General features: G+C 33.8%; 1 protein-coding gene across 1 annotated transcript; it reads right to left on the reverse strand.

Moving 5' to 3' along the window:
* Window positions 1-18,989: 18,989 nt before the first annotated feature.
* Window positions 18,990-22,699, reverse strand: LOC130648511 (uncharacterized). The gene is made up of 5 exons (XM_057454564.1): window positions 22,628-22,699; window positions 22,440-22,502; window positions 21,882-21,908; window positions 21,057-21,098; window positions 18,990-20,174 (listed from the first exon to the last, which is right to left on the reverse strand). Exons 1-5 carry the CDS (start codon window positions 22,697-22,699, stop codon window positions 18,990-18,992), a joined length of 1,389 nt encoding a protein of 462 aa, XP_057310547.1.
* Between the last annotated feature and the right edge of the window lie 922 nt (window positions 22,700-23,621).

Raw genomic sequence — 23,621 nt, forward strand, 5'->3', positions numbered from 1 at the left:
ATGAGTCGTTTAAAGAAAAAGAAAAGAAAGTTGTAAAATTGCACAAGCAATTTGGACATCCCACTGCAAAACGGTTAGCAAGTTTGTTGCTTGATGCAAAACTATATGATGAAGACTGTAAGAGAATCCTGGATCACATTGAACAGGACTGTGAAACATGCAAGAAGTTTAAACGGACACCACCTAGACCAGTGGTCTCACTGCCATTAGCTACTGATTTCAGTCAGTGTGTTGTAATGGATCTTAAAGAATGGGTAAAAAGTAAAATATGGTTGTTTTACCTCATTGATGCAGCTAATTCAAAGCAAATTACCTTCTGTTATTATTGACAAAACCATGCAGTTGTGGATTGGCAATGGATTTGGTGTTCCTGGGCGCTTATTAGCAGACAATGGAGGAGAATTTGCTAATGAAGAGTACCGGGATATGTGTGATAACCTAAATATTGAAGTTTTAAACACAGCAGCTTGTAGTCCATGGCAAAATGGATTGTGTGACAATACCATGCAATTGTAGATGATTGTTTGTGAAAGATTCTTGATGAAAACCCAAAATTATCATTGGAAGTTGGTTTGGTCTGGGCACTTAATGCCAAGAATTCCTTGCATATGAATTCTGGTTATAGTTCCTATCAATTAGTTTTCGAACGGAATCCGAATTTGCCATCAGTGTTAAATGCAAATCCACCAGCTTTAGAGGGTGTAACCGTATCACATGTGTTTGCAAAGCATATTAATGCCCTTCATAATGCACGTAAAGCATTTATATTGAAGCTGAAGCTTCAGAAAGAGTTAGAAGAGCTTTGCATCATCAGATTCGAAGTACTAACACACAGTATTACACTGGAGAGAAAGTCTACTATAAACGTGATGATTCACCAAGGTGGAGGGGTCCTGCTAAAGTTATTGGTCAAGACGGCAAGGTTGTTTTTGTTCGACAAGGCAGTGTGTATGTCAGAGTCCCACCTTGTCGATTAGTTAAAGTGGGTGAAGAATTTTCTGGCTCTAATCAGAACAAACTTGACAATACAGATCTTAAAGAGAACAAAGATGTAGGTGATCATCAATCAGAAGTAGTGGTTGATTTAGAGGTTGAAGAGTCAAATGCTACACCTGTGCAACAAGAACAACGTAACAGAAGTAAACATGAGGAAAATGTTTTAGATGTACCAGAAGCAGAAATGAATTTGGAAGGAGAACAACAGGTGTCTGTCCGAAAAGAGCATGATTTTCCTAAAGTTAACAACCATGTTGAAGTGAAAATGAAAGATGTACCAGAATGGTTTTCAGCAAAAGTGATAAGTAGAGGTGGAAAAGCTACAGGGAAGTACAGTAGTTGGTACAACATAAGGAAAGAAGGTACAAATGATGAAATGTGCCTAGATTTTAAGGATGTTGAAGATTGGAAAAAAGTTGAAAGTGTCAATGTAGTTATTCTTCCAGAACACGTACATGATACTTCAGAGGCAGTTAAAGCAAAACAGAAGGAATTAGACAACTGGAAATTGTTTGATGTTGTTCGACAGGTTCCGGATGATAAACAAAGTAAGATATCAACAAGATGGATTATCACTGAAAAAGAAGTGGATTCCTCTAAAGTTGTTAAGGCACGTCTTGTTGTTAGAGGATTTGAGGAAGAGCACAAACTGCAAAATGACTCACCAACTGCAGCTAAAGACACTCTTCGTATGTTTTTTGGAATAGCAGCCTGCAAGAATTGGAATTGTGTGGCATTAGATGTAAAGTCTGCATTTCTGCAAGGTCACACTATTGATCGTGATGTTTATGTTACACCACCCAAAGAAGCAAATGTTTTAAATGGATTCACATGGAAGCTTGTTAAAGTCGTTTATGGCTTAAACGATGCTCCAAGAAATTGTTATTTCAGTGTACGTCAGACCTTATTAAAGCTGAAGGCAGAGCAGTCCACAGTAGATAAAGCACTTTTCTACTGGAAAGATACAGATAACAATCTTTGTGGCATCTTTATAATGCATGTAGATGATTTTGTACTTGCAGGAAATAAAATTTTTGAAGCATCTATTATGTCACAGTTGATTAAGACCTATAAGGTTGGTAAGATAGAAGAGACCAACTTTAAATACATTGGGATAAACATTTCTCAATTAAGTGTTTTCATTAAAAACGCAAGAGTAGAGCATCTTTTGGTGGCTAACAAGGTTATAAAGAAAATAAAAGCCACTAACAATGTGTGCTTAATCTTTACAAATATGTCAAAGTATGAATTGAGGAAGTTGGTAGTCTTTTCAGATGCGTCATATGCAAACTTACCAGATGGCGTCTCCAGTGCTGGCGGTAGTATAGTGATTGTCGTTGCAGAGGATGGGAAATGTTTCCCAATTTCTTGGTGTTCAAAGAAGATCAAGAGGGTTGTTAAGAGTACCATTGCTGCTGAAGCCTTATCCTTAGTTAATGGTATTGATAATGCATACTACATAGGCTGTTTAATGTCACAGATTTTGTTTTCACAGAGAACAAATGAGAATTGTATTCCCATAACAGCTTATATTGATAATAAATCTTTGTATGAAAATATTCATGCTACTACTCTGGTGTCAGTAAAACGTCTTAGAATCGATATAGCAGCTATTCAACAAATGGTCAATGAAGGAAAAGTTTCTGTTCGATGGGTACCTGCATCATTACAATTGTCAGATGGAATGACCAAGCGAGGAGCATCCTTGCAGCGGTTGATGAATGTTTTAACAAATGGGAAGATTACGTTTGATTGATTACGTTATGAGCAAGTTGTTGTAGCCCCTAGGAAGATGATATGTCAGGGACAATAATTCTTGTTGTTGAACGAATCAAAAAAGAAAAGAAAACAAAACTACATTCTTTTATTTTTAAACATTTCATTTTGTTCAGAAGACAGTTATTGCAGAATGCTATCTCTCTTAAAAGATGGGAGAATGTTTAAGATGTTTACTATGTTGACTACTGTTATATTTTAGATTAGTTTTAATTGTGTTGTATGACTGGGGTTGTATCTATCTCAGTAAATAAATTGATGTTAACAGTAGGGTCATTGTTTATCAGCGAGGCAATTATTTTCTTAAAAAAAACAAAATCTATCACAATGTTATTGTTCTGTGTAACTATTCATGTGAGTTTCGCGTCCGCGGTAGATTACATTCAGACTGTACTGTAGAATGAATTACTAAAAAAATATTACGATGATATAATGTATATACATTAAAAGTTTAAAAACATGTCCCAAAAGACATAAAAAACTAATTGAGTGAAAAGAAATGTAAAAGAGATTTGTCATAAATTATGTGATCTGTTATGATACAAAAATAACCTTTTAGATTCCACCTGTTTATCAAATCTGGTTTCAAAGATCTAATATAAAATACTTTAATTATCTTTTGTTTAAAGCAATTAATAGGAGCGTTACTTAACACTTTCCAAACAAGAGTGTCCATCATCAATTATAATGCGCTGAGCAGGCTCAGATTTTGTAGATATTTTATCGTGTCATCGTGTTCAGACCATCATCATCTTATATTATTAAATCAAAAAAGTTAATGACATAAAAAAGGAAGGAATTTTTGAAAAAAGTGTATGAACCAGCCTTGGACACAACTCATAAGGACTTAACAAGTTTTTAAGGCTTTCCCTAAAAACATTTTTAAAGATCATCTTGATTATTCTGGAATAAGACCACAACCTAACCAACCTTTGCTACTGCAAAGACGCATAATTTTTCTAGTATTGACGATATTGACGTAGAATCGCTAAAACTTAGACCTATATTCTTGCGGTCGGAATGTTCTCCTTCGTTGCTCTCGGATGGGGTACAAAGTGGACTTTTCACGGTCAAACCTTCACAGTAGCAACATTAATTAAACAGAATTTACAAGCAAAACTGCGATAAAATGTCGCAAAATGGCAAGAATTAAGCAGTATCTAAAACAAATTAAAGATTTGACTAATAAAAAAAAGAATTCCCTGAAAAATGCAGTATTGTAGTTATGAAGGTTTCACCACAAAAACATTATGATTACGGCATTTGCACACCATTTTATAACGGCTGCTTAACCTGAATACTGGCTCGTGATTAGTTCAACCAGTGTTATGATGCGAATCCGACCGCAAGAATATAATCATTCAAACAGGCACAGCCACTGACAAAGCCTCTAAGATTACAGCGACGTATCCAGTGGGAATTGGATACCGGTAGACCAGTATGGGCGCCCAAACTCAGACGCCCAAAAAATGAATTTCACTTGAATTTTCAACATGAAATTTCTCTCAAAATGATGTTTTATGTCCTGTTATGATACTATGTGTTAACATGTATTTATTGTCATATAGAACAACATATAGTCGTTGGATACGTCGCTGTTGATAATTTGTTTAAATGCTCTCAACAACTACCATCGAAGAATTATTAAATTAACTATGGAAAACAGTCCAGCACAATTTTTAAACACAGAAATAATTTGCATAGCTAAGTATATAATTGATTTTAAACAAATGTGCATAGAAAGGAGAACAAGCTTCCTACTCATTGGAAGTCATCAGAACCGAAAAGGTATAAACGCAACTGTGTGCTTGGAAACTTGTACTGAGCGTGCAGAATATCCAACTATTTTAATGATGAGATTATATCGTAACTACTATAATGTGAAACATACTAAAAACGGGGGAAACTTTCACAAACGACAGGGAAACTACAGGGAAACCGGTATGAAACTGGGAGAAACGAGGGGAAACATGAGAAACAAGCACTATAGGAAACGACCAGAAAGCATGGCGCATAAAATCAATCAATAAAAAGAATGTATTCTTTTTGAAAATGAAATAAAAAAAAGAAGATATTTTTAAAAAGTTATTATTATATTATAAAAGTTTTATTTTTTGACGATATTCGCCGCTGTACGAAGATGGTCAGTTTTGTAGGAGGATGGTCTGAGCGCTACGGCAAAAAAGTCCAACTTCGTACAGTGAATGACATCGTACGGAACACAACTGGCCCCTCGTTGGCCGGCAACGACTTCATTTAGCACCGGGCTAAGTGGCCCCGACACACGACGTACAACATAACTAACAACCTTCATACTTTATCGACATAAAAAACCGACAGACGTTCAGTCATACTTCTCCAACCAAATAGACCCGACAAATGAAACCGGTTTTATCCGACATCCTCTCTATATAACAAATACATATTTTTTCTGTCAATAATCCATAACCAACGTAATATACTGCATAATACCTTCATAATTCATAAAAAATACATAAATTTTCTGTCGATGGCCATACCAACGTAATATCGCATAATACTGCATAATACCTTCATAATACTCTCTGTCGCTACATAACAAATACATATTTTTTCTGTCAATAATTCATAACCAACGTAATATCGCATAATACTGCATAATACTGCATAATACCTTCATAATTCATAAAAAATACATAAATTTTCTGTTGATGGCCATACCAACGTAATATCGCATAATACTGCATAATACCTTCATAATACTCTCTGTCGCTACGTAACAAATGCATATTTTTTCTGTTAATAATCCATCACCAACGTAATATCGCATAATACTGCATAATACTGCATAATACTGCATAATACCTTCATAATTCATAAAAAATACATAAATTTTCTGTCGATGGCCATACCAACGTAATATCGCATAATACTGTATAATGCCTTCATAATACTCTCTATCGTTCCATAAAAAATACATAATTTTTCTGTCAATAATCCATAACCAACGTATATCGCATAATACTGCATAATACTGCATAATACCTTCATAATTCATAAAAAGTACATAAATTTTCTGTCGATGGCCATACCAACGTATTATCGCATAATACTGCATAATACTGCATAATATCTTCATAATTCATAAAAAATACATATTTTTTCTGTCGATGGTCATACGAACGTAATATCGCATAATACTGCATAATGCCTTCATAATCCATAAAAGATACATAATTTTTCTGTTGATGGCCATACCAACGTAATATCTCATAATACTGCATAATAACTTCATAATCCGTAAAAAATACATAATTTTTCTGTTGATGGCCATACCAACGTAATCGCATAATACTGCATAATACCTTCATAATACTCTCTGTCGCTACGTAACAAATACATATTTTTTCTGTTAATAATCCATAACCAACGTAACATCGCATAATACTGCATAATACTGAATAATACCTTCATAATTCATAAAAATACATAAATTTTCTGTCGATGGCCATACCAACGTAATATCGCATAATACTGCATAATGCCTTCATAATACTCTCTATCGTTCCATAAAAAATAAATAATGTTTCTGTCAATAATCCATAACCAACGTAATATCGCATAATACTGCATAATACCTTCATAATCCATAAAAGATACATAATTTTTCTGTTGATGGCCATACCAACGTAATATCGCATAATACTGCATAATACCTTCATAATAATCTCTGTCGCTTCATAAAAATACATATTTTTTCTGTCAATCGGCCATAACCAACGTAATATTCCACAATATTTCGCATAACTGCCATTTACGGAAAGCTGTTTTTATAAAGTAGACAAAGTTTGAGGTTGGATATACATCCATACACAAACAGAAACGATATATCGCTCAAATAGCCTTTTGCAAAAAGACATATTAACGGACCTATTGCAGGCTAAACAAAGAGACGTTTTTGTACAATATATTGAACAGGCGGTAGTGTTCTATGCCCATCGATAACCAATAGAAAAGATATTTTGGACTAATACCCCCGCGAAATTACATATCACAAGTCCTAAAAAATGCCAATCTGAGGCAAGGCATCATACTATAAATTTACCAGGCTTTACTGTTATGTACTTATCCGTACAGCAGTAGAAACAAGTGTCCTCCCTGAAAATGACGCATCAAAAACCCTAAAGCAGGCCAATCAATCCAAAGACATTGCGTGTGTTTTTATTTCAGACCATGCAAAAGTTTTTCGGGGCAGTATTTCAGTAGTATAGCTTGATTAGTTCTTAAACCAAATAAATCTCTTAGATGCATAAAAATTTAAATATTCCAATGATTTTTGTCCGACTGAAGAAGCTGCTGCCGTAGAGAAGCTATATCACATTAAAGATTAGAGCCGTTTACGATGAAATTATTCCATTGTTTGTAGTTAAAATTTCACAGGTCATAACTTTTTATCGGCAAAGGCTCTTAGGCTGAAATTCTGGAGAAGGCATGTCAGTAATATAACGTATCATTAGGAAAAAGAAAAAAATACTTTATTAACAGATATGGAAGAATTCCAAAGTAAAAGTCAAAACTGATATTTACATGGAACAAGGACGTTCCAAAAAGGCATAAGTATAAAATTTATCTCATTTAAAGAGTCTCCGTAGATTTGATATTCCATTGAAGTTAGGATCAGAGTACAAAAGCTGAAAATAGTTCTAAATAATGTAATTATTATTGGCTATTGTTAAAAAATCATATGGTGAATTAACAAGATCAACTTTATGAGCAACTGACCGAAAAACCAATAGACGTATAACATCGTTAGTCTTTTTAATAATAGCGGTATTTTGCCTGTTTGTCTGCGAAAAGCGCGTCCTGTTAATTAATCACGAAGTTCTTATATCTGCACAAAATACCAAATGCGATATATATTTACCGACTTTGTTTTATTCTCCCGCGTGTAGCATTCAATTGCAACGCCTGATTTTTTTGAAAAACCAATCCGAGATTTTGCAGCCACGACAAAGTGATGTGTAAAGCAGAGAGCAGTGTTATTACGGCCATTTTGAAAGTTGCGTAACGTTGATGTTGATAAGTCTGTCTTTGTCTTTTGAAAGCTTTTTGTTTTTTTATATATTTTTACATGTTAAGTTAAATATGCTGTTTGTATTATTGATCCTCTAAAATTTGCGCTGGTTATGAAATAGGTTGTGAGTTTACAGAGGCCGTGAATAGGGAGAAAATTACTTTCAGGGGTGTTATAAAAATAATGGAAGCTCGAGATTGTCGCCGTGTTCTAAATGAAAAATTCATGTCAGTTCCATTATTCATAGCATAGTAGTTGGGTTGAGCGTCTCACATGGATATTGATTTCCGGAAAACATGCGTAGAATGTGATGGGAAACCTAACGTGCTTTCATGTGACGGTAGGAAGAATGGAATGGGGTTCAAGAATGCATTTGTAGAACCAATAGAAATCCTGCAAGCAGACGAAGTTATTTCTTCTCGTTTTAGAAGGCTTGGCAGTTGCTTTATAACATCAACAACTGACAATAATAGGAAATTATATCGTCCTCTTCGTAGCTTATTGTACGTACTAAAAATAGATCTCAGAAAAAAATCGAATAGGTGACGATGCATTATGTTTCCATTAGAAGCAATCACACACACATTTGTCATCGATGTCCGTCGGTCTTTACTGCCGCTTGATATCTGATAATACCAACATAAATGAAAAAAAAGCAATAGCGTCCGTTTTTAAACAGTTGTCCAACGATTCTTGTGTTGATACTCTTATACCATTCCGCGCAGTAAATATTATTATAGATTTGGGATTTGCATGTCAAGTAGGTAGGGGGACTCGCTCGTCTGTACTGGAATTTTGTTACCAGCAACAATTCTATCAAAAGGTTGCAGATGTAATTATTAAGTCTTCAGAACACTCTCTAAATTGTCTTCCACGCAACGATGTGACTAATTTACCTTTGTACCCTGCATATTTTGTGAAAACAATTCATTCCTTTAAAATACAACCAGAGCAGTTATTTGAAGGTTCTTACAATCCAGCTGAGTTTGGCCTTTGTTTTTTATTCTTCAAATTATGGCAAACAAATTCGGCAAGTTGGGATATTTTCTGCAGACTCCAGCATCTAAGAAAATACGACGACGTCCCTATTAAAGTTTGTCAAAAGTCATTTCTACAAGTGAGCAAGCAAGACATGAAGTTTGTGTTCTTTTGGTTCTACACAATACATGGCCACTGCTGTGAATTTCACGTCATACCTAGTATTGAAGGCCGAAAAGATGCACCCGCTTCTTTTTATATACATCTAGAAGAGGCCCCATTAGATATATTCTATGATCATGCGTGCATTTTAAGCGAATACGTCAAGAACAGAAAATCAAGATTCTACCAACACACGCGCTTTTTCATGATGTTTTCACGGGTACACTTATAAGTTTGCCACTGCATTTTACTTAAATTCCATCCTTTTTTCGCGAGCGTGGTTACGTTGATTTGTGAATAGCTTCATCCTTTAGATAAAAAGTTCAGTTAGATTGATGAGCCAAGCACATTTCTTGTTCTATCTGCAATTTTTCATTCACCAATGGAACAAATCGAAAGAATATAGTTTCAGAAATGACACAGAATTGCGTGTCTGGGGAACGAAAACTGATTAAATCAACGGCAAGTATTTGGAAATTTTACGTAGAATTTAAAATATACGCTTTTCTACGAACTTCTGTCATTATTTTACTCGCCTTCCTCAGTTAAATACGAAGTGAAAAAATTTAGTTTCCTCAAAAAATTATTTTTTCCTAAATTCTAATTAAAACACCATTGAGTAAAAATATAAACTGTATGTATTAAATTTCCGTATGCCACAGCTCAGGTCAAAATCTAAATAAACTAACTTATATTTTAAGTTAAAAACATCAACAAAAAATTTTTGGTCTAAACAAAGTGCGCATTACGAATGATATGGTCTAGTATTCGATTCGGATCTTTTTCTTCGAAAAATTTGTTTTCAGTCTCTAATTTCAACGAAACAAGACAAACAGAGTGCGCATTACGAATGATATCACGGTGTAGTATTCGATTCGGAACTTTTTCTTCTAAATATTTGCTTTCAGTCAAGGAAACAAGGCAAACGAGTGGAAAATCTCTTTTAACCCTTAGAGTACTGTTTTTTGAAAATGACCAACTTACAAATTAAAGCTAATCTGGTGTGTCGTAGATTACTTGTTCAATTAGAAAAATCGATCTAAAACGTATTTCAAGCGGCCTAACCTGGTGTACATGGATGGCTTCTTGATCTGGAAATTCTCTCTCTGTTTTGCAATCGCCTAGTTTACAAATATAAGCTGCTTTCATGTGTATAGATTGCTTTTTGTCTAAAATCGGGCTAATGTTGCGTGTATGGATCTTGATTTGGAAATTTTCTCCTTAGTTTTGTAAATGCTTAATTTACAAAATTGAGCTAATCACATCTGCATGGATTAATTTCTTTCTTAAGTTTTCTTTTTATATCAGGCTAATCTTATATGTATGGTTTGCTTTCTAATACGGGTAAATTGTCTCCTAAATGTTTTTTTTTCAAAGATCAAATTTCCTAAAAAAATTGAATTTAATGTGTATGGATTGCTTCGTAATACGGGTAAATTGTGTCCCCAATTCTGTTTTCAAAAATCGAATTTACTAAAACAACTGAATTTTATATGTATGGATTACTTCTTAATACCAGTAAATTATCTCCCTAAATGTTTTTTCTAAAGACCGAATTTACTAAAAGAACTGAATATCATGGATTGCTTGTATGGATTGCTTCTTAATGCGGGTAAATTATCTCCCCAAACGTGTTTTTTTCAAAGACCGAATTTACTGAAACAATGTGTATGGATTGCTTTTAAATACGGGAAATTCATCCCTAAGCTTTTTGTGTGGTTAATCAAAACAAGCTGAACTATGGATTTGTTCCCTTTTGGAAGCTTTTCCCAATATGCAAAAAAATATTAAAAACGTTTTACACTACGACACAAAATGAAAAATATTCAAAAGGAAGTCGAACGGAAAAATATTTTTTAGGCCCTAATTTTTACTTGTCTATTGGACTTTAACTTTAAGATTGCAAAAGCTAAGGTCTGGTTGACAAATTGTCTATCTATCAATAATTTCATATTTTAAATTTAACAGAACCACCATGAATTCGTCATGCTTGCTGTGAATCTAGGTTATCGCGACTTTGAGTTTCTTCACTAAAGATAAGATAAATAAAAATGGAACAAATCTTATTCGTTAATACGAAAGGGTTTCTTGAGATTGATAACAACGAACATTCGAGCATTTCTCTAACATGAAAACAGTTAATATGTTCGGACTAACCTTCACTTGTTGTAAGGATTCTGTGTTCTCTAATGCTTTCACCATCGTTTCTGTCGGCAATATCTTTTGTCTGTTCTCTATAAACCTTAAAAAAAGCACATATATATATATATATATATATATATATATATATATATATATATATATATATATATATATATATATATATATATATATATATATATATATATATATATATATATATATATATATATATATATATATATATATATATATATATATATATATATATATATATATATATATATATATATATATATATATATATATATATATATATAAGCCTATTTTATCAGTTTCGGGGACTTATGACATACACGAACTTTCGGGTACATTTACAAACTTTGTATTTTCGCGGACCCTGTAGCATATTTAACCCTAAACTACTTTTTACTAATACCTTTGATAATCACGCTTTGGAGTGGCAACAAAAACTAGTAAATATACGTTCTCTATGATTATTGTGTCCCCGTTAAAATTTTGTGATATTATATCTGACTTTGGGGGACTTATGATAACCACGAACTTTCGGGTACATTTACAAAACTTGTATTTTCGGGCACCCTGTAGCATATTTCACTCTCAACTGCACTTTACTAATACCTTTGATAATCACGCTTTGGAGTGGCAACAAAAACTAGTAAATATACGTTCTCTATGATTATTGTGTCCCCGTTAAAATTTTGTGATATTATATCTGATTTTGGGGGACTTATGATATTCCCCACTTACGGTAACTTTTTATACATATATATATATTATATATGTTACATGATGCACGCTTGCAGTTAAACCAACCTCCAAACTTGTGTTGGGGACCATATTTGCTCACATCATCAGCTTCACTATATTTTTTTATTTTATTATGAAAATGATACGCATCAGGAGATAGCCCGTACTGGGTGGATTTGAAATTTATGTAAAAACAATATGATAGAAATTTAAAATTTTTGAGTTCTAGCGATTTCAAATTTCAGACCGGGTATATACTAACCAAACAACAGGTAGGTTTTAATTTAACCCGTAAATATTTATAGGAATGCTATCTTGGAGGTGTCGAAAAAAGGCTAATCAAATTTGTGTGTTGCAACGACGCAAAGCAAGCGCGCAGTTTCATTCTCACTAAACTGTCTGAATGGGATTGGATTCTTCCTTTTTATAGTTTCAGCTTTTGTTTTTCAGCATTTCATATTTTTTTTAATGTAATAAGCAATGTAATGATCGTTAAAACCAACAAAAAAGTTTAGTTGCCATTTGCTTTAATTCACTAAACAGAATTTTCATGTTAAGCCCCTCTGAATTTACAACAATCCCTGGGGTTTTTTTGCTAAAACCAGTTACGATTAAGTTTTAGAAGTTATTTTGCAAACTGAAAAAGTCAACTGACGTTTTTTTTCTAGGACGGGATTTCGATATAGTGTATCGTTTTTGTTAGACTGCGCGTAAGTTTTTTCTTTAATTTTTCAGCTGATGCAAGCGTAAATATACCTAATATTTAATGGTTAAATTGTCCAACTGTATACATGTAGTCACAATATTGCTGCTAATATGGCAAATGGGATATAGCTGTTGTCCTGCGGAAAAAAACACTAGGATATTCCGTACACACATAGTCATGGCATATCTTAGACATAAAGTAGCGATCTACCACATTCATTACACAATTTTTTATAAGCAGCACGAGGCTGATATTTTATCAACTTTCAAACAACTGATAAGCAACAAGGGAGTCTCAGGTGGATAAGTTAGAATTAAACTTAAAACAACAATAACGACAAATTGTAGCATATTTACATACAAGGTTCTACATGGAAAAATAATAGTTCAACTCATTTCCTGGAATTTTTTTTTTACGCTTGTAACAAAGTCTTACAGGAGAGAAAAAGTTGGAACTTCACTTGGGAATAAATAAGTTACTTAAATAAGCAACAGCTAAGCAACAAACGAGTGGTGACAATATACAATGTAAATAAAAGTAAGTTCCAGCCTATCAAGTTATAAAGATCTCAATGTTTAAGATGCCATATTCATATCCTTGAGTCTAGAATTCAATATAACTTTTTTTTGAGCTTGTAGCTTTCGATAGTTGATTCTATCGTTTGTCAGTTTGGTCCGGACGGTATTGTATTTAAACGGGCAATTACAAGTCCTGATGAAGTCTGTCATCTCTTCCCGAGCTAAAAAACAAATTTTCTTTGTAAAGCATGTGCATTGCGATTTACTGGAAAAGAGAGAAGCGAGAATTGCGCTAAATTAAAAATTAATTAAACTATTACAAAGTTTCAACCGAATTATTCATTTCTGCATGTTGTTAAAAGAATAGAACATAAGAATTTCATTACTTGGCCAATCTGAAGATTCATCACGAATAAAGGTACCAAACCGAGCATGCAATTTTTCTGTCAGTTCTTTGCTCCATACACTATATCCGCGACCTAAAAATTTTGATGATTCAATAATTATCATTATGCTTTTATGCTGAGAAGAAAATATACGTTTTTTTGTCTTTCTTGCAAAGGTCTCTGCCAAGGCACATTTTCTAAATTCACATTTTACGGAAAATTTTCAAATCGCGAATGTTTTTCCATCTATTTTTTTTTCCGTTTTCATAATTTTCTTACGTTGCTGTTCCTTAAAAACGACGAATCTGATAAGATAAAGCTGCTCTGTTAATTTACAACAGAATAATTTTGCCTGGGAAGTTTTCTGCCCTACAGTAGCAACCTTTCGTACAAAACGTATTTTTATTTGCAAAATTTACAAAACCGTAGGTAGTACCATATATCGTGAAACAAGATGTCTTACCACGCAGTTTCTGTTGTTCAGGATCGGGTTCAGGATCCTGCAGTGTCCTTTGTTCAGGATCTATGCCTGCGTATTTTGACACATGCTTTATCGTAGGCTCTAACAAAAAAAAATACATGTTATAGATTTACATTTAGAAAGGTTCTGCACAAACTGTTAATTTCTTCTTTCAAAAAGTATTTTACGTAGTAAGTTCTGTCCAAGCCTTATAAGTTTCTATGTGTCCCAAACAATTTCCGACCTCTAAACATCTTTTCTTTTCTTACCCAAATGATCAAATGTGTAACTAATAATAACAAAAAAAAAGAGTTTTGGAAGTGAAAAGCAGAATGCATTTAAAAAATTGTCCTATAATATTTTACACATGTCGGAACTGAAAGTCAGAAATTCTACGCACTTTTAGATCTCAATGAATAACTTTTGTGTTGATCAATTTGTGAATCTGAATCATCACTGCTGTCAAAATCACTGCATACCACGACCCCTAAATGATTGATTGAAATAGTAAACAGGACGAGTTAATGCATTTAATTTACTTATTTACTTTGTGCTAAAATGAGTTTTTTAATTCTTTGTATTTCATCCGAAAAGTCCCATTACACGAATCATTACCATAGAATGCTCAATGTAATAGTAACTTACGTTTTAACGATCTTTTGTTTGTGGCAGAGTCTAAAAAAAGAAAATTAGTGTTCAGAAATGGTATAGCAAAATAATAATAAAGCTAACTGATTATCTCGTAAAAATATTGACTCGCACACAGTAAAGCAAGACTTATAAATAATATGATACGCTTAACCTTTATGAATTTGAAAGTTTACTCCCATTCGTTTAAAAACTCAATATCGCATTTTCGTGATCAATTTTTTTTGGGACAAAGCATTACGATTGTTTTGGCGGTAAAAGAGAATTTAGTAAACAATTTCTGTTGCTACAGTAAAAACCTGCTATAACGACGAGTTGTATAAGACAACAGCTTGTCTCGAGCGATCAGTTTTGGATCGCTTTTTGCAACGCTATCAGATCACCTGTCTAACTTAACCAGCAACCACTATTTGTCATCCCTCAGACAAGATAATGCATGTGTAAGACAACCGTAATTTTCTTTTCAACTTAACTGATTTTTTTTCTTAAAAATATATATTTAAGTCTCCTGTCCCCCCCCCCCCCCTCCCCCCCCCCTCTCAGTAATTTTTTTACTAAAAAAAGAAAGGAAGAGATAAAGAAAGGAAGGAAAGAACGGAAGGATGGAAAGAAGTGTGAAAAAGTGATAGAGACAGAGAGAAATGAAAAAAAAAGAGAAAAAATTGTCCAGAAATATTTGGATCCTTCCCATAGATCATAAATTTTCTAAAAAGTGGCAGCACCTTTAACATTTCTAGTGTTCTTATCATTTTTTAATGTTGTAGTCGTGTAATGTAAATATGTATCTCTTTCTTTTTTTTGGTTTCAGATGGAAATCTTTATCAAAATTTTGATGACAATTAAACAATGCAGCTTTAAATTACAAAAACATTGAAAAATTCATCATCATTTTTAACATTGAACCATTAAGATCGTTGACGTCTGAAAGGGCATTTTTCGCAAATCTAGAGACATAAAATTTAAAAATTGCACACTCGGTTCCCTCTATGGGGGCGCCTCGAGTAGCCTCTATATAAAGCAAAGTTCATATATGTTATTTTTCTTTATAGGCTCCCAATATTAATTGTGGCACTGATCATCATAATTTAAGTAACAAGATGTCTCACCACGCAGTTTCTGTGGTTCAGGATCGGGTTCAGGATCCTGCAGTGTCCTTTGTTCAGGATCTATGCCTGCATATTTTGACACGTGCTTTATCGTAGGCTCTAACAAAAAAAATCACAGGTTATAGATTTACATTTAGAAAGTTTCTGCGCAAACTGTTAATTTCTTCTTTCAAGAAGTATTTTATGTAGTAAGTTCTGTCCAAGCCTTATAAGTTTCTATGTGTCCCAAACAATTTCCAACCTCTAAACATCTTTTCTTTTCTTACCCAAATGATCAAATGTGTAACTAATAATAACAAAAAAAAGAGTTTAGGAAGTGAAAAGCAGAATGCATTTATGATACGATATCAAACAGATGATCAGGCAAAAAAACATATATTAAATAGACATTGGCGATACACTGTCATATCAAAAATGTAGAAAAAGATAAGATTGATAGAGTAGCTGTACACAAACACTGTATCATTATGTTTGAAGTTCATGATTTCAAACGTCCCCCAATTTTATATCGCAAAACGAATGCGTAGTTAAGGCATTTATATTTACATTGAAGTTTGCAAAACTTGAAGATCACAGTGCTTGTATAATTTCAAATAGTTTTTTGCACTTCAGAAGTTTTGTGAAGACTAAAAAGAAAAAGAAAATAAGGTGTGCCTAATACTTTTTTAAGTTCAAAAAACTATAGACTTACTCTATAGGAGAACTACAACTTAAACGATCATCTTTTAAAACAATCAAACAACTATCTTAACGATGTCATTTTAGTCTTACCTTATCTAAGCAAAAAGGGTTTAAAAAAAATTTCACCTGTAGTTGAGACTTCATCGCTGGTCTGCTGAACTGTCATAGCTGAAGAATTGTTTTTACGCAGCCTTAACGGTGTAGACTTTATTGATGCATTTAATTTTTGTGTGGAATTGCCTAAAAAGTATATAGAATTAGAATGAATTCTATTTCAATAGAAAGAAGAGATACAATCATGTGCATAAACATTGGGACAAATAGATTTTTTTACAAAAACTAACCCCTATATTTTACAGACCCCTCCTCTTCCTCAATGTTAAAATACTGTTACGGGGTACCCTGGGTCTCCAAGATTGAGAAATGGAGGGAGGGATTCTTTAAAATATATTTTAAACCTAATTTGTCCCAATATATTATACACAAGATTGTAAACTTGGTTAATTAAGAAGATTTTTTTAAGTCAGCTTCAATAAAACCAATACCATTCTGTTTTATCCGTCAGTGCCGTAACCGCGGGGGGGCAAGGGGGCACCCCCCCCCCCCCCCAATAATTTTCCTACTGAAAAAAGAAGAAAGAAAGAGAGGAAAAAAGAAAGAAAGAAAGAAAGAGAGAAAAAGAGAGAGATTTAGTGTCATTTCTCCAAAAGTTAGAGATATAACCCAAGAAAACTAGTTTTGTTTGGCGTTATAAAAGTGGGAAAACTGATGTTAGTTATGCCTGCTACAAATGCTGTTGGCCAACGATGTTTTCAGCTTGGAACTGCATTTTCTAAAAAGTGCCAGACCCCTAAAATTTCTAGTGTTCTTATCATTTTTTATATTATTGTAGTCGTGTAATGTAAATACGTATATATCTTTTTCTACCGTTTGGTTTCTGATGAAAGTTTTTATCTAAATTTTGATGCCAATTAAACATTGCAGCTTTTGTAAATTACTAACATATCGAAACCTCCGTCATTATTTTTAACTTTCAACCATGAAATCGTTGACGTCTGGAAGGGTATTTTCCGCCAATCTAGAGATGCAAAATTCCAAAAAATTCCCACTCGGCGCCCACAGGGGGCGCCTTGGGTAGCCACTATATAAAGCGAAGTTTATATATGTAATTTTTCTATATAGCCCCCCCCCCAATATTTAAATTATGGTCACGGCACTGTCAGTAAATATATATTTTCAACTATAGTTACAAAATTACCTTTGTCTATACTCATCAGTTGCTTTCCAATTCTCGTTATTTCTTGGATGGCTAATGGTGCCTGGTAAACATTTTTGTTAATGTCTTCAGAGTGGCCCATATGTGAGTAAAAGAGATCTCGGTCATGTTTGGGGACATCCAAGGAGGCAAACAACGTGCTAATTCGATGTCTGTTTTTCGTTGCAATAATGTCTCGACCAGATTTTAAATCAAGAGATTGGCAAACAGAATTCACTGCGTGCCAACCAGACACATGGCTTTCGGAGGACTGGGAACTGGCAAATAAGAATTTATTTGTAGGCAACACAGAACCAACTTTCCTAAAATCTTTGTTCGCTATTTTTTTCAATGCCTCAACTGTGTCTGGGGGAATCAAAATAGGAACCAGGTGATTATTACCCTTGCCACACATGTACATTATCTTAAGCTCCCTCACCAATGACTGGTCAATATCATCCAGCTCTTTTACACGTTGCTTATCGATCCATGCGTTGTTCATGGCGTCATGGAAATCTTTTAATTGAATCCTAGCAGGTTCTCCACCTAAAAAATTTTTAAAATTAGTATAAATGCATACATATCAATGCTGTTATTTATCCAGGATAGCCTATTCAGGTTCTAATGATACTGTTATCAATGAGGGTTCTCTTAAGGCTGTCCTAGTGCATTTAAAGCTCATTAGAGCTACGTAAGGCGTGCAAGCACAACAGCCGCTCAAGATATCAATGCTATTCTCCTGCAGAACGATGAGCAAAAAGAATCAATTCACACTTTTATAATTTCTGCCATGGCTCGGACGGGGTTTGAACTTAAGACCTTCCAAATCGCTCTGTCACAAAGCCAACAGTTGGTTACATACTGGTGTCGGCTCTATCAAATAAATACCAGTGGAACATAAGATAAAATAAGTATTGGAGAATAACATATGCTATTATGGACTATATATTATGAACTCAAACTAGCAAGGATCTAATTGTTTTTTTTGGAAATCGAATTTGTGAATGTCTAGTTAAATTTAAAGTGACAAAAAAGCAAATTAAAACTACAGGCGAGAGCTATGTGAGCTGCTGCAAAATAATAAGCAGATATTGAATGCCTATTGGTTAAAAATTAATAGTCATCCATTTAACAAGTAATATTGTCTTACCGAGAATAAAACCTGATATTGAACAAGCATAGGCACGTAATATTTGCTTCATTTATAAACTGTTATTAATAAAGAATAATCTATGTAGAGTAAGTTTCTTAAAGCGATTCATTTTTAAACAAAACATGTGTTAGTAGATGTTTACAAAATTCCCGCCTTATTCATATAATATAACAAGGGTGGAATATCATAAATTATTTAACATCACAACACGCTCAAAGAATCAAGTTTGTTAATTTTAGCAATTTTAGCCAATAAAAGCTGCAAATGGTAATTACAGTACAGAACCTGTAAGACAACACACATACCTCTTCTCCCATTCAACAAAGTTAGTCTTGTCATGGCTACATTTCTCAGTTCGGTGTAAGTCTGTAAATCATCGTAATGAAACGCAGAACACAGCTCTTCCATTTTCTTTATAACATGTTCTCGTAGTTTAGTTAAATCTTCCTCAAGTGGGAGTGTTTGTGGCTTTCTCAGATTGATTTGTCTGTTGGTGTTAAGCTTGTAACTAGCATCTGCAAATAAATATTGCTTCCACCCCTTCCAAGAAACCAAAAACCTACCGACTTCTTCTGCTTCCTCATCCTTACCTTGATTGAACAAGTAGAACTGTAAAACTTGTGCCGCTCGTTTAATTAGGTAAAAAAGATTTTCCTTCAAGCCAGCTTTCATTTTATCCGTGCTGCTTTTTGTATACTCCTCGATGGAGCTTGCCAAAAAGTCAAAATTCCGCCGATTGAACATGTCATGACTATTATTATGTGTATGTAAGACATCTTTTTTTACCTTGAAGTGATTATAACAATGGGCTATTCGCCTCATGTCCTGTCTTACTGATCTTGACACTTCGAACACTTTGTCCCTCTTTCCTTTTAATTGCCAAAAAAAACAAGATCCTATGAGCAAGATTGTCTTGTCAGTTCGACATATCTTGCCAATACTATCATTTCTAAATTTTGCCACAATTCTGTCTAAGAAAACTGGATTGTAGCCGTCATGCTCCTTTACTTCAAGCAGCGACAGTGGCACAGACGTAACATGGTCATTTGTCGTTTCAGCGCATTTCTTTCTGTGCCTTGAGTAATTTTCTTTAATGACCACGACATCACAGTAGCTGCAGCGGGACAAAGGTTTGCCTTTTTTGTTATCCCGTTCACTTTGATATTTGGGAATATCATTCGCTGCTTGTTGTTTGTTAAATACTACAATGCCTTCTCTCCGAATCTTTGCAAATATTTTATCCCGTTGGATCTTTGGCAACTTCATCGCATTGTTGACATTTTTGTTGTCGTGATGTTTTTTTCTTAAATGCCTACTCAATTTGTATCTTAATTTCAAACAGAATGGACATAACCGTTTGGGCCTTTTTGATTTGCCATTTTTTCTCTAAAATAAGGAAAAACTTTCACAACATTTACACCTTCTTAAACAAGCATCAGGAAAATTGAGATCGATTCCAATTCCACGCAGCCTTGGAAACAATTAGGCTTACTTGCATCAAATAAATCACAGTTACTGGAGCTCAATAATTATATTGAAAACCCATTTCAGTATAAACGCAATATAAGTACTAGTTATCGCTAATAAAAAAACATTATAGCACATATTTTTTGATTTCGGAAATTTTTGCACTATTATTTAAAACAAGTCGATAGTCCATGGAGAAATCTACGGGTGCGCTTGTCCATTATATACCGCATTTGGTGTGGTTTGATACTGCGGTACTATTTTGTGCAGAGAAAGATCGACGACAGGCGACCCCGTGGAAAAATCCACGGGGTCGCCCGTCCTTTTTATATCGCATTTCGTGTTCTCGTAACAGAAGGACAAACAGACAGACGACGGCTATTATTAAAGAGACTAATTGGTAGCTCGTGGAATAATCCACGGGTTCGCACGTCCTTTGTATAACGTATCTCGTATTGCCGTAACGATTTTTTTCTCTTTTTTGCAGTTATATTTTGCATGTAAACACAGATCACACAAGATTTTTGAACTTATTGTTTCATGTGTTTTTCATATTCAAACGTATATTAACAGCAATTTGGTCTTAAAAAAAAGAATAATTTAATCCAGACATTGGTGATCATTCTCTTCTATAAATCCCTGTTTTCTTATTTTGTCCGCTTCGCTGACCCTTTTTTTGCTAAGCTCACTTTACCTCAATAACACAGAAAACTTAACTCTTGCCTGTACAATACCAGTAAAATGTTCACTGTTATCTACTTTGTTTGTTTATTATGAATGTTAAAAGAAAACAATTAATACCTGACTGTCTGAATGATCCGATGTATTTTCAATTATTTCAGGCTAAAAACAAGAATTATATGTCACGAATATTATTTTGGAAAGGCATTTCTTAAACCTATTCTGGTTAGGGGGGGATATCTTACTCTTCTGTTTTTTACTTAACTTTTGATGGATTGGTTTATTTTAATTGACATTTTCGGAGTTTCTATCATATGAAGTTGATATATTAAAAATTATTTAAAATTGCTAGGGCTCCTTCTGAAAAAAATAAAAAAATATTCTTTTTAGAATATTAAGCGTATTTTTACAATCAGTGATCAATATAATAGATTTATATTTAATGGCGGAGTGTTTACGCCCTTATTACGCCATCACGTATTATTTTGCGCAATGTGGGCGTATTTTAAAGTTTTTATGATAATATTCGTAGTTTTAGTCTGTTTTCCACCACATTTTTATTGCATTAGAGTTGGCTTAATAACATTGTAACACAAATGTGCTAAGTATCATATCGAATCTTTTTCGAAATAAAAATACTCATTTTAGCACTTTTAAAAAACAATAGTAAAACTGTAATGAAAATAAATATTCTAGGTTCGGAAGAAAATAATTCGTGCAATTTAATTTTTTAAAGTATGTCTGCATATTATATATTAAAAAAATATTAAAAAACTAGCAATTTTCAAACTTTTGCAAGTGACCAAAATTATAAATTTTTCCGCCATTTTAATTATTGTATGTCAGTTAACAATAGTGCCAAATATGTTTCAAAATTAGCAAGTAGTCACTAAGACCCTAACCTGAATAGGGTTAAAACTTGTTTGAAAAGCGTATACCCCTTACCTCTTGGTTGATCATTTCTCCAACAGACTAAATATAAATTCAAAAAGATACAGAAGCTGCATAAATTATCTCGCATTAAAATGGTGCAACTACAACACATTCATAATATTTACACACCCAATTCTGTTGTCTAATTTACATTTGGGAAAGTCAAAGTGGTGTATGCTACTTGGTCTGTGACCACAAACCATGAGATGTTTTGAAGCCTCTTAAATGACTCTGGTCAGTTGCTGAAGGAACATTTTGGACACAATAAAAACTTAAGATTTCCAGTCCAATTTAGTTTTGTCACGATAGCCCAGTTGGTTAGCGCGTTGCACTAAGATGAAATGTTCTGCTGCGGTGTTGGAAACGGTCTAGGAAACTTTTTTTTTAAATAAAACTTTGAAAACTAAACCTCGTTGATGACCTTGCAACTGCAGTTTGGGATATTAATAGTTCGTTAGTTTGTTACGAGTTGGAAACCAATACTATTCTCGCAGGCAAGATAGTAACAAGGTTTAATTTAAATTAAACTTAAATTCAATCAATTTAAATTAGACAAATGTAAAATCACACCTCAATGGAAGAATTTTCTATATCAGGTAAATCACCAAATAGTTCTGAATCACTCGGTACTGACTAAAAACGAAACAAAGTTTTAATTAAAAACTAATAATTTAAAAATATTCAGTTAACTTTTGTCAGTTTGAGGAATGCTGTACTTGAGAAACACTATGTACAATCTCATTAACTTCTCACAGTACATCAATCCCAGCGGCAACCGCAATAGTGATCACAATTTGATATTTGTAACATAGATTACTTAATAGCGTCATAGTCATAAGAAAAAGACGTAAGAGGGCCGTTTATTTATTTAAAATGGTGTTAAATTTTGTCTAAATACACCAAATCAAATTAATAGTAAAAGTATTTGACTATTTGATTATTCGACTAAGTGCTAAAATGCTAAAAAAACAATTCAAACCATGTCCTTTTTTTCTTTAACATTTTTGCTGCACGTGTACTTTTATACATTTCCAGTGTATAAAGCCCTGACTAGGATTTGAACCTAGATCTCCCACAATGTGGGCGTCCTACAGTTGGACTATCAAGGCTGTAGCTATAAAAATAGCTTTTGATTAAAAATTCCAGAATGGGAAGGCTTTAGCTATAAAAATAGCTTTTAACTAAAAATTCTAGAATACCAGGTTTCCACTATCGCAGATTGCTGGAAACTAAGTTTCTTTTCAGATTCTGTACGGCAATGCTTTGCAGGTGTGACTGCTCATGCGCAGTGACTTAGCATTTCAGGCGATTCTCGCAAGGGTTCTTCCTCGATCGTCAGTTGGCCTTGGCGTCGCAAACTTTTGCTAACAGTGTTTAATGTTCTTCATATCTTTTATTTTTTCATGTACCACCAAACTTCGAGTTTATGACGAAAATCGTGGAAAACAGACTACGAAGATATATATTGCAAGATGCACGGCATAACAAATGGTCATCTTCACGGTTTTTCTTCTCTAGAAAAAAGACTATAAAGCTCCCACGTTTTTCATCCATTTGCTGATCATCATGCCGTTCATCATAGTTGTGTGCATTGTATATGTGCTTTGCCAAGCCAACGAGGCGAGGTGTATTGTATATGTGCTTTGCCAAGCCAACGAAGCGAGAATGTCGGTGTATTGTATATGTGCTTTGCTAAGCCAACGAAGCGAGGTGTATTGTATATGTGCTTTGCCAAGCCAACAAGGCGAGTAT

Source organism: Hydractinia symbiolongicarpus, chromosome 7, assembly GCF_029227915.1.
Source record: "Hydractinia symbiolongicarpus strain clone_291-10 chromosome 7, HSymV2.1, whole genome shotgun sequence".
In the NCBI taxonomy this organism is placed as follows: Eukaryota; Metazoa; Cnidaria; class Hydrozoa; order Anthoathecata; family Hydractiniidae; genus Hydractinia; species Hydractinia symbiolongicarpus.

Coding starts and splice junctions, on each gene's coding strand:
- LOC130648511 (XM_057454564.1), bottom strand. CDS start 22,699: ATGACGCTATTAAGTAATCTATGTTACAAATATCAAATTGTGATCACT. Junction 22,503..22,627: donor CGGTTGCCGCTGGGATTGAT/GTACTGTGAGAA, acceptor TTTCGTTTTTAG/TCAGTACCGAGTGATTCAGA. Junction 21,909..22,439: donor TAGAAAATTCTTCCATTGAG/GTGTGATTTTAC, acceptor ATTTATATTTAG/TCTGTTGGAGAAATGATCAA.